This window comes from Microtus oregoni, unplaced genomic scaffold (assembly GCF_018167655.1).
Source record: "Microtus oregoni isolate MIOR12 unplaced genomic scaffold, Mior012 000001F_ref0000356, whole genome shotgun sequence".
NCBI classification, from domain to species: Eukaryota; Metazoa; Chordata; class Mammalia; order Rodentia; family Cricetidae; genus Microtus; species Microtus oregoni.
In genome coordinates, this window is record NW_024543060.1 from 82,182,839 (window position 1) to 82,195,049 (window position 12,211).

The window sequence follows — 12,211 nt, forward strand, 5'->3', positions numbered from 1 at the left end:
ATCTATGAGAATTGTGTTATGAAATTTAGGGCTTCAGTTCCTGGAGAATAGAGTATTAGATCTAAGAAAGACATATATAACAAATTATAGTTAACCCCAAATGTCTGACACTTCATCTTTAATCTAAGTAACTAGAAGATCTCTCTCTCTCTCTCTCTCTCTCTCTCTCCTCTCTCTCTCTCTCTCTCTCTCTCTCCTCTCTCCTCTCTCTCTCTCTCTCTCTCTCTCTCTCTCTCTCTCTCTCTTTTTTCTTTTTCTGCTTTCTCTGTTGTTTAGCTCTAATGGCCAGATATTTCTATTTGGAGACGTTGGACTAGTAGGTTCATGATAATTATCACAAAAGCATATTTAGTTTTTCATTTTTTTTTCAGACCTTCCTATTGTTGTCTCATTGCTGTGCTTATAGGAAATATACACTACCAGCACACATAAACTTGGTCATAGACAAGTAAATCATTTTGAATATTTAACAATTAAAAAGTTTACTTGATATTAGTAGCTGCAAAGAGATGAAAATAGCTTTGAGTTGAGAAGTTACCTCAACTCTGTGTCTGTTTAGTTAATCAGAGAAAAGCAAATGAATACAAGTGGCACCTGTATGCCACTGACCAAAGCATCTTCCAATGGAAACAGTAAGCTACACACATGCCAATAGTGGTTAAGACAATTGTAAATATGGATTGTGACCTAAACCTAGGAGAAACAACCAAATTCCATACCACATGCATCTACTCTTAATCCAGTGTGTGTTTGGCGGCTGTTTATATAATGAAGGCCTGAAGCAGCTTGAAGCATGTCACTAAATCCATTGGGATTGGCGGCTTGATTTCATTTCCGTCCAGGCGCAGGTAGCTCAGCTGGGGTCCGTGAATGAAGGCGTCCTGTTCTGCACGCAGTGTAGTGGGACATATTACTGACATGTTCACGTCTGTGGAGGGAAAGATAGCATGAATGATTAAATTGAAGCACCACCAGAAAGTCTAAGGGTCAAGATGAAAAAAATAATGTGGTGGCCCTAAGGGACCAAATGACCTTATGTTATGAAAGCTGTAGAGATACAAACCATTGTCCAATAAGGTTTTACACACATCTGTTTCATAAGAATAGTCCTGAAAAATATTTGACATAACAGGTGCAGTATTTTCACTCTATGCCCTGTTGTATTTTAGTATGGAATATTACATAGGAAATTGGTATAAGAAGTCCTTCTATATATGTGTTGCTTTTATTGGTTACTGAATAGAGAAGCTGTCTTCGTCTGTGATAGGGTACAGTAGAGGTAGGCGGGGAAAACTAATTTGAATGCTGGGAGGAAGAAGGCAGAGTAAAGAGACTCCATGTACCCACCAGAAGGGAAAGACGCCAGCTAGCAAGTTCTCAGCTGGAACGTTTCCTGTGGGCCATGAGCCTTATGGTAAAATATAAAATAATGGAAACAGGTTAATTCTAGATGTAAGAGCTAGATAGAAATACACTTAAGCGATTGGCCAAAAAGTATGACAAATGATAATAGATTCTGAGTGATTATTTCGGGGGTGAGCAGCTGGGAACAAACAAGTGGCCTCTTACAACAGGAAATATTATTGAAAACAGTGATAGAGCCAAGGTAAATAAGATATCTCAGTTATTTTCTAAGTTTACAGGTGAGATGGAGAATGTCAAAATTGCCTTACTATGCAAAACTGAGAAACATATCCAGAGGACTAAAGGCAGAGACAGCAGGTAGACTTGGTACAAAGGTAGGTGTGTTGACTGACGGCTGAAAGAGTTCTTGAAAGGATGAAATGCTGTGATGTTACCTTGAAATATTCCAAATAATATATGGTGCATTTATATAAAGTATTTATCATAATTCTAATATAATACATAAAGTCATAGATCACTCCACATAAATATACTTAGTTGGAGAGAAGGCATTTGATAATAGTTTAATTACAGGGGATTGAGGCCAGGAAATATCGCATCAACCTTTCTATCTACTGTTGATGGGAGAATGAGCACGTGCCTTGCTCCTGGCACCAACAGCCACATTGAGAGTGTTCTCCAGAGTGAAGGGCTGTTACTTACCCAAAACTCAGAGAAGCTTGGATCAGATGATCTCAAGCACGATTCCATGCATTCTGCTTTTGTCCAAAAGTGAACAAGAGCTCTTTTTCCACTATACCTACCTAACTTGGGGGCCATCTCTGTCCTATTTCCTAATAGTGCAAACAAATTCCCAACAGAATTTTAAGAGATTTTATGCTTGGATCATGGCTATTTTGTTCAAACCTTAATATTATCTTGTGAATTAACTTGATATAAATAAACAGTGGCTCACATATGTAAATTAGATTTGTGGTTATATTTATTTTTTCACATACATAATTATTTTATCCTCATACAGACTTTACCAGAAAATATGACTACACTTTCTACCTTGGTATTGTATAAAACGTTGGCTCAGACAGCCTCTTTTCTTTAACTTGGGATCCTTGCCCACCAGGGATACTGTGTTTCATTAAGTGCCTTATTTAATATCCTTATCTCTCCCATATATCTTATCTAGTATACCCGAATAATTGGAATATGAGAAAGAAACAGGAGTTATAAATTTAATCATTTTCTATAATGTAGGATTTTTTTTCAGAGAATGTACAGAAGTAATTTATGGGAGTATATGCATATTTTATGCTAAACTTCAAGCCTCTATCATGTTCAGAGAAAATGCATGTTTTCCCAAAGTCACAAAAAGGAAAGCCCACTGGCAATCTCAATGGACTCTTCATATGAAAGTTCTCTTTCTTGCAAACAATTTCTAACAGCTAGAATATGTGGCAAGAAATGAATATATTAACAACTGTTATCACAATGTGATTGACAGACACCTCATCCCATGATTCTCAACAAAGGGAGTCCCTTTCTACATTTGCTATTATGGTCAACAAAACTAGGTTCAGTGTGTGAAATGAGCAGAGATGGCTTCATTTTGTTCAAGGTGAGAGACTGGAGCCTCTCCCTGGTTTGGGCTGTGCAGTTACTCTGTGTCTTTGGACAGCTGCTCTCACCCACCTGTGCTTGAGTTTCCTCTTTGAACTTCCCAGCATCACACAAGGCTATTGGTAGGTCTCAAGTTTCTCCAACCGTGATCAAGAAACAACGATATGATTTCAGACCTGAACTGTTAGGCGCCACTTCAGAAGCCTCAGGTCATAAATGTCTGGGGTGGGGGAATCCCTTCAATTATTCACAAACTCAGTTGAGTCTGACACAGGCTAATATATAAGACTGATTGAAATATTGGAATGAATTTCACAGCCTTTGGAAACCCTCTGTGAAATTTCGGGAGAGAACACAATGATTTACTTCTCAACCTTATTCCCAGTGCTGGCTTCTCACTGCGGAAGACTTTAGCTCAAGTTCCCAGCATCTGCAACTCACATACAAAAGTCTGTGTCAGTTGAACCACCTGAAATTAACTCCCCACTCGTTTATCTGTGGGGTTTTATTGTAGATAAGAAATGCCCCTTGTCTACAATAGGAGCTTACCTCTCAAAAGGAAAAACAAACCCAGTGTCCTCCTTAGGCATAATGATGTTTGGCTCAACTAGACAGAATCAACTAACAGTTTTTCTACGTTGTTTCTCTTCCTTATGACTGGAGTATTAAACAGTACATTTCTTCACCAAAGAGGAAAAAGTAACTACTGGAGCGGCAGAATGCCATTCAGATCTAGAATTTTAGGCTCGAGTCCATGGTGACAATAATGAAAACAGAAATCTGTATGTCGAACCAGTGCCCAGCAGGAAGATGTAGTACTGCTGTAATGGAATGGTCATGTGATCCTACACTTAATGAATCATTAGTGAATGATAATAAACCCACGGCACTCACCTGGTTTTCTTTTTATGATCCATTTGCATCAGCTCTCACTTCAAGACTGCATTTTTAAAGAACAACATTCCCAAAAGAATCTCCCCATGGTTATCCTCCCAAAATGCTTACGTTGGAATTGAAGATGAATCTTGGGCTGTGTACCAGTACCCAAGCCTGGAATGTCAAATTGCTTACTTTCGCCACCTGAAACAGCCTGACAGAACTATGAACAGGTGGAGTTCATCTCAAATGTTTGCAAACATTTACTTTTTGTAACCATTTCATCCCTCAATAGCATTTTTTGCTTTGAAAGACTTCACCCTTATCCACTCTCCACTCCATATCCAAACCCGTTTTCAAGAAAGAATAGTCTTTTCCTCACTGTGGATATGCCACTAAGACCCAATGATTACCACTTCCCAGGGCACTTGCTATCATTTCAAGTCTCTAAAATCTTGAACATCTGTAGCAGTTATCTATGTGTGTTTCCCCACAGCATCAGGACCAGAATCTGGGAACTTTTTGAGAGTCAGAAGTCCTACCCAAGACCTAGTGACTCAGAAACTCTTGGGTTGGGGGACGCTATAATACACACACTGAAATCCACTCTACGTTGAACTTTGTGGTCATGATGACACTTAGGGAGGTTCAGGCATCAAGCCTTCTGTAATCCCTTATATCCTATCCTATATATCATTTATGAAATTGTACTTTACATAGTTTCTTCAACAAATTTACCCCACAGATTGCCAGGCATGGTGGCACAATCCTATATTCCTGGTACTCATACACTGGGACAGGAAGTTTATCTGGTTGGTGTTCAAGGCCACCCTGAGAGACGTGTTAAGGTGTAAGAGATGTCTATCCACAGAGGGAGAAATGCCAGAATCTCTCCTCAGCAAAGAAAACAGAGGTGTTTCCTTTCTCCCATATGTAAAAGTTCTGTGTAGATGACTAAGACTCAGTTTTCAATCCTGAACCTGAAGATATGGGACTTTTCGTTTATTTGGCTGGATCGCCAAACTTGTGCAATGAAAATCGAAAATAACTTGTCAGTTCTAAAAGCCTGTGAGTTGTGTGTTGGTGGCTGTAAAGATGCAGTTGCTATGCTTACAAGGGATAGAGACTGAACATCATGGTGCGCATTTTGGGCAGAGGCATATCCTCATGGCTACTTACTTTTAATTTTGTTGTGATCGAGGTGAAGGTGCTGCAAGTTTGCACTAATTCGGGGAAAGTTTGTGAGCTGATTGTGAGACAGTTGAAGATCCAGAATGGACGACACATCGAAACCTCTGGATGGGAGGCCAGCATCAGATAGTTTGTTGTGGTTGAGTCTCAGGAAGGCCACTTTAGGAATCACATTGAAATAATTTTCAGGTATTGCTTCAATGGAGTTGTTGTCCAGAAACAGCTGCATGGTGTTGGCTGGTAATCTTGGTGGCATGTTCCTCAGGGCATTCTTGGCCATGTTAAGCTGCATGAGGTTCTTAAGCCCCTTGAAGGTATCTCTTTGAAAGGCGTTATCTATAAGTTTGTTATGCTGCAGGTCAAGAAGGGTCAGGTTTTCCAGGTTACTGAAGGTCCCCTGAGGGATTCTGGATACCTTATTTCTAGCTAACTGTAACTGTTCCAAACTTCTTGGCAACGGAGAAGGTACCTCCTCCAGCTCGTTGTCTTCCAGAAACAGGAAAAGAAGCTTCTTTAGCTGGCTCAGGGCCCCCTTCTCAATCCCATAGTTGGTTATTTTGTTCTTATTCAAATTGATCCATCTTAACTGGGTGGCATTCTCAAATGGTTTCTCAGGTATGGTTTCTATCTGGTTGTTTTCCAGGTAGAGGTACCAGATCCTTGAAGGAATAATGGGGATTTCTGTGAGACCTCTGTTCTCACAGTATAAAGCTGTAGGGAAACTCGGGGGACAGAAACATTCCCTAGGACAATAGAAGTCATCATGCACATCCCAGTCCTCTGGGTCCTGTACCTCATAGGCCTGCCTCACTCTCTGTGCCCACACTGTCTCTGCTATGAGGAACACCCAGACCATCAAACAGGTTGAGATTCCCATTCTAGTACCTGCAGAATAAGTAACATAAATGTTAGATCATTCATTGACCTTTAAAATACTGGCAAAAATCAACCTAGAAAGCATTGCTTCTTCAAGCTAAAGCTGAGAATAGAATATCAACTTCTAGTCCATGCATAGCCATTAATTCACATTTATTGAGAACCAAGCATAGGCAAAGGACTTTACAGACACTGAGACAGATTCACAGTCCTAAAGCTATCTGGGTTTTAACTGAGTCATAGTGAAAGCTGAGAAATGGAAAGTGAAGTTTAGTGACTCTAAGTGCTTTTCCATTTCAGCTATTAACTTGAGAAACTTTACTGGAACCAGTAGTTGCGTATAAGAGAACAAAATGTGTTCTAATAAATGAAGAGACGCCTGCGCGCTGTTCCTAAGAGGTGTGCATATGTATGTGCTTTTATTTTTAACCCATAAATGAGAATAACATCTGGAGGCGATTTTCCAGGCTCTTTGGCCCTAAGACCAAAGAAATATAGAGATCAAAGGTCAATTTAGAAGTTTATGGCGAAGGATGGTTCTAGGACCTGAAGTAAAGTTTGTGATTTATCTCTGGTTCTGTTGCTGAATTTTTCAGGTAAGCTTTACTTTAGGAAAAGAGCTTGTGTAACTTTAAGTGCAGGATCAAATCAAGATGTTCAGCCAGGAAGCAGAATTATTAATTTCTGACATAGCTATATAATCTCACTTACATAGACTGTCTCTATTTTTGTACAAATGGATATATATGCTCATGACCATATATGACAGATTATATAGAGCTAACATGTCAGTTCTATCATTTCAACATATGTTTATTTACCTATGGCATAATTAATCTGGATAAGAACAAAAACTATTGAGAACATAAGTCAAAAATTCCCTTATATTTGTATATCCAGTACAGATATACCAAATATATATTTGATAGGTTCTGATGTATGATACTTGTAAGAAGAAATAAACTTTTGTCCATTGAATAGCACCAAAGATAATATTCACAAAGAACTACTGTCAGAGGAAAAATAGATGCATAGTACCTATTTTAAATGTTAGCTTATAACATGTGTTACATATACATACATAAAATTTGCAGTTTCCTCAATGTGCATTTAGCTAAATCAACCAATAATAAGCATGAATGCATTTTACCGATTCCTAGGGACATAAAATAAAATCACCCATTAATGGAATGCTGGTTTTTCATTCCTCCCATTAGTTCAGAATTGCTTCTGCAAGCTGTCAGACTGCCTCTGACTGCAGAATTCTTCTCTGGACTGCTTCCAACGGAGACAAGCTCATTTTTCTTTTCAGAGTGGAGACTTGTAATTAGTTATTGAAAATATAACACTGCGTCTTTTGAATGAGAACTCTGAATATCCAAACCAAAAGTTGTAAAAAGTACAAAAGAGTTTACCTTGCTTTCCAGGAATAATTGGTCGAGTCCCGTGGCTGGTCTGACGCTAGGTAAAATAAGTTGATGGGGGAGGGAGTGATAAAAGAAAGAAAACTTTTTGTTTTGGCTTTATGCAGTTAAACCTCCAATCAGAAAAAAATGAAATATATGGTGACTGGTCACCATGAAGACCTCTTGATGTATTGTTTCCACTCTGACAGAGCTCAGGACAGCTTACCTCAGCTTTCTTGGATCTTCTCCTTCCTTTTCTATTGGTCACTGCCCCTCACAGTAATGGATTGACCCAATCTTTGCTGTCGGGTTTTTAAGAGTCTTCTTTAAGATATATGCGCTGTTGGCTCAAATTCCAACCCCTCCAACAATTGCAGCACCTTGTCACCTATGATGTTCAGCGCAGGGAAATTTTCCTTTCATTTCAAGCATGGTTTTTAATATTCAAGGCAGTTTTCCCTCTTGCTTCTCAGTTCCTGGGACGTTAAAATGCACTGATGTATATAGCTCTGGTCCACCAACCAGCAACTGGGGAGAATCTCGGTTGTAACTAAAACAAAAAGAGATTCTGAAACATTTCTTTTTCTTAACGACCTTTTAAAACAATTAAACACAAAAAGTAAAGGTCAATGTATTCTGCTCATGTGGACATATTTTATTAATTCATGATATAAAACAGATGCTGGAATGTTTTTATTAAGAGAAACAGATTACAAAAAAGTTAAAATTCTCTATTGAGTAACTATAGTTGATTTATGTACTAAATATAGTAATCACCTTTGTTTCACAGAACCAATTATATTTTCTCTCATCTCCCTACTCCTTAATAATAACTTTAAGTAATTATTAAAATGGGGTGGCTTTTATTACTATATTGTAACATGTGTTTTATATTCAGTGACTTATAAGGCAATCTGCTGCATTAATTTTTTTCTTTAACATATGTTGAGGCTAAGTTCTTCTGTTTATCATATTCAAGGATAAAAAGTGGTAACTCGAATGAGGGAGGACGCAAACAAAACTATGTTTTATTTCATGTTGTATCCTTGACTATGGTCATTTTTTAAAAGAAATATATGTTATTTGGAAGTGAAAGGCTTTAATGACTATGACCCACTGTTGACACAGGAGTTGTATCAAAGTCAGAGAGTGAAGTTGGGAAAGGAGCTTTCTGGTCATGTCCTCCCATTTCCGTCGCCTTAACACAGGTCAGTTAGGATTCAGTTTTATCATTCACGCAACAACGTTGGACTACCTTACAGGTTTAGATTGCTTTTTAGTAATATAGAAACACTAGCTTGTCTATGAAATTAGCAATATATATATATATATATATATATATATATATATATATATCCAAATAGAAAAAATATGTGCATTAATGGCTATAGATAAAACTAAAAATATGATTTACACATTTTTTCCTATTCCTACAAGTACAATGAGGATGTACTTTTTAAAAACAGTCTAGGGTTTTTTTTTTATTCTTACATCTTTTTTATGCCAACTTTCTCTTTTCCACATTATGTTTTTTTTTATTCTCTATGTTTCCTGTTTCTTCCCCCCCCCAATTTATGGGACATAAGTGAAATATGGTGTTCAAATCTACGCAGTCCTAATTGTCTGTATTCATTTACTGATTAACTTACTTGACCTGAAATAGTGTCAAGTCACCTACTTAATCCAATGTCTCTGTAACTTGAAGACATCATCTTCTCCTGAGTTTCTCCTCCTTTTTAATAATTCCCTTGATCTGCATCTTAAGCCTCTGTTTCTTCTTTTTAACACCATGTAAAATGCAAGAGGTATTTCCAAGCCTTTAAGAGTTCCAAGTTTCTGTCTGATGTCCTGGGGCTCTTCTTGATGTAGACCCAGTTCGTACATGATTTCAATCTCCCAGCCTTCCCTTATATTACAATGTCTCTTGAACAAGTATCTCTAACTAGTCTTGGAACAATACCAGTACTCCAACATATGTGTGTCTGTCTGCGAGACAGAAAGGATAAGTATGGATAATTATTTCTCTTTTCCTTTGTATCCTTCTGTAAAATTTAAGGCTAATACAAATGATCTATTTATAACGGTAAAACTATCCATCTGGCAATGACATTTAAATATGTCAACATTTTAAAATGTTCAGGGTATTATAAATGTGCAGATCAATCAAATCAGACATACTAGGTTTAGTGTTCTGTTATTTTCAGTGCACGGCTATATCTTTCTACTCCATAATAATTTTACGGCTATTGCAAACTGAAGATAATTTGGCCAGTCACCACTGTCAAGATCTGTATGAGACAAAGAAATATTACAGCTGCTTCATTGGTAGCAGTGGCAGTTATATGGATTTTCCCTTACAACCTTCATGGATGTGTAATGTCATAAGTGGGTATTAGACATAAAACAAAAGATAACCAGTCTATAGTCCATGGCCCCAGAGAATCTAGGTAACAAAGAGAACCCTAAGAAAGATATACATGGATCCCTTTTGGAAAGAGAAATAGACAAGTTCTCTTGAGAAAATTGGGAGGAGGAATAGCAGAGAAAAGAGAGAGGAGAAGAAAAAGGGGGAGGAGAACATGAAGGGACAGGATGGCCGAGATGAGGGAAGGACAGAGAAAGCAAAGACATATCTAGATTGAGGGAGCCATTATAGGGCTATCAAAAAACCTGGCACTGGGGATCTTTCTAGGAATCCAGCAATGACCTTAAGCAGTAGAAGACAGGGTACCTGAACTGGCCTTCCCCTGTAATCAGATTGATGACTACTTTAATTGTCATCATAGAATCTCCATTTAGTAACTGATGAAAGCAGATGTAGAGATTCACAGCTAAACGCTGGGGTGAGCACCCAGACTCCAGCTGAAGAGAGTGAAGAGCAATATGAACAAAAGGGTGAGGAACATGATGAGGAAACCCACAGAAACACCTGACCGGAGCTAGTGGTAACTCACTGACCCCAGACTCACAACAGGAGAATCTGCATAAGACCAAACTAGGCCCTCTGAATGTGGGTGACAGTTGTGTAGCTGGGACAGTCTGTGGAGCCACTGGCAGTGGGACCAGAACTTATTTTTAGTGTTTGAATGGGCTTTTTGAAGCCCATTCTCTTTGGAAGGATAGCTTACTCAGCCCAGATATAGGGGGAAGGGCCTTGGTCCTGCCTCAAAATGATATGCCAGACTTTGCTGACTCTCCATGGAAGCCTTACCCTCTCTGAAGAGTGGACGGGGTGTGTGGTGGGGAGGAAGTTGTGGGGAGCAAGAGAAAGGGTGAGAGTGGGAACTGGGTTTGATCTGAAAAAATAAGAGATTTTAATAATTTGTATATATATATACATATATATATATATATAATTATGAATAGAAAACATAGTTCAGCCTTCCTGTGTGAAGTGACTTTATATGCTGATTTTCAAATAAGTCCAAACACTGTAGTGACCCTGTCATTTCTAAGATGCTAACATGTCATCTATTACTCTAGTGGTGCCAGTTGCTCCAGGACTCAGCAAAGGTTTTCATTATTGGATTTCAAAATACAAATAAAAGTCGTTCCATAAGTTCCTTTGTGAGCTGTGACCAGAACTATTTGCTCTGAGTTCTCAGATTCTCTCTATTTTTTCAAAGTAAGACTTCATAGCAGAACTCCTTAAGATTATCAGAAGACAGGCCACTTAGAACCCAGATAATGTAAATCTCTTTCCTGCTACATTTCTAAAGGGATTTCTTAGAGGGCAATCGCTCCATCACTAGGTGAGGAAAATGCCATCCAGCTCCAGTATTTTTCACTAGTGCTAAGAAGAGGTCATCAAGTCTTAGATCTATTCTTGCTACCCTCAGCCTCTTACCCAACAGCTTGTTCTGATCATCCCAAATCAAGCAATAGCACCACAGCAAAACACGCTCAACTTTGTATTTATAGTCTTCTCAGTCTTCTGATTTAGAGAAATCCCTCACACCATCCTAAGTGTCTTAAGAAAGGATGGCAGCAAAAGCACCAGCAACTACTTTTTTCCATGTCCCAGTGTTTTCTGTACTTACTGATTTATGTCTGCTAGGCAACTCTTTTTGGCATATCAGTCAATAATGCATTTATGGATGTCAAATATCCAATTATCATTCATCCACTGCTAGGGCCTGGTTTCTTGAAATATTAATTCACTAAACATAGTGAGTCTGAACGGAAGATCAGAATTCTAAATCTCTTATTGATGCCTGTCAATGCCCACATATAATTCCATCATCTATGACATGCTCTTTGAACATCATTTCATCTGCTGGTTGACAAATAAAAAAATAAATTTGACCTCAAAAATCTTCAGAGACTTTTCTTGTCATGTGACACTTGAAATCAGAAGTGCATTTGCAGCTGTGGAATGTTGCCTTCAAAAACAAAGAGACTCTGCTTCTCAAGGCAATTAAAATATAGTTCTGCAATTTGATTTCACTTTGAGAGTTGTCTTTCCTTTTTTAAGAACCCCGAACGTTTATTATAAATCAATGGCTTGGCAGACTTGCTGTATTCTACAGTTTTTATTGCCAAAATGGCTGCTAACATCTGAGTTTCTAATTTATGTCTCCAGCTAATGCAATTTACTCTGTAAATTGCCTGACATGATGTCATGTCAGATGGTACTCCTGAAGACTGAAGTATTGACCAAAGTCAAAATAATGAGGCAAAATAGTTCAGGCTTAGTGTGGTAAAATCAAATTGCTGAAAAAAGCAGATTGCCGCTGGAAATTTGGTGATTGGAACAGACCAGAAAGACATTATCTGAGCTATCACTTTGTGCAAGGTACCACTGTCTGTGATGGGTTGGACTACATATAGAACAAAAATTAAAGCAGGAATGATTGTCTAATTAGACTTTGGGAAAGCCTCCA

General features: G+C 38.3%; 1 protein-coding gene across 1 annotated transcript; it reads right to left on the bottom strand.

The window, feature by feature from the left end:
- Positions 1-521: 521 nt before the first annotated feature.
- Positions 522-7,394, bottom strand: Kera (keratocan). Its single transcript, XM_041665684.1, has 3 exons — positions 7,338-7,394; positions 5,035-5,931; positions 522-928 (listed from the first exon to the last, which is right to left on the bottom strand). The coding sequence occupies exons 2-3, from the start codon at positions 5,921-5,923 to the stop codon at positions 762-764; spliced, it is 1,056 nt and encodes a 351-aa protein (XP_041521618.1). The 5' UTR covers positions 5,924-5,931; positions 7,338-7,394; the 3' UTR covers positions 522-761.
- Positions 7,395-12,211: the final 4,817 nt, after the last annotated feature.

Bases quoted from the DNA above. Each gene is read 5' to 3' on its own strand.
- Kera (XM_041665684.1), bottom strand. From the start codon at position 5,923: ATGGGAATCTCAACCTGTTTGATGGTCTGGGTGTTCCTCATAGCAGAG. The intron at 929-5,034 runs GTAAGTAGCCAT...TTCCCTCCACAG, and splicing joins CGATCACAACAAAATTAAAA to ACGTGAACATGTCAGTAATA.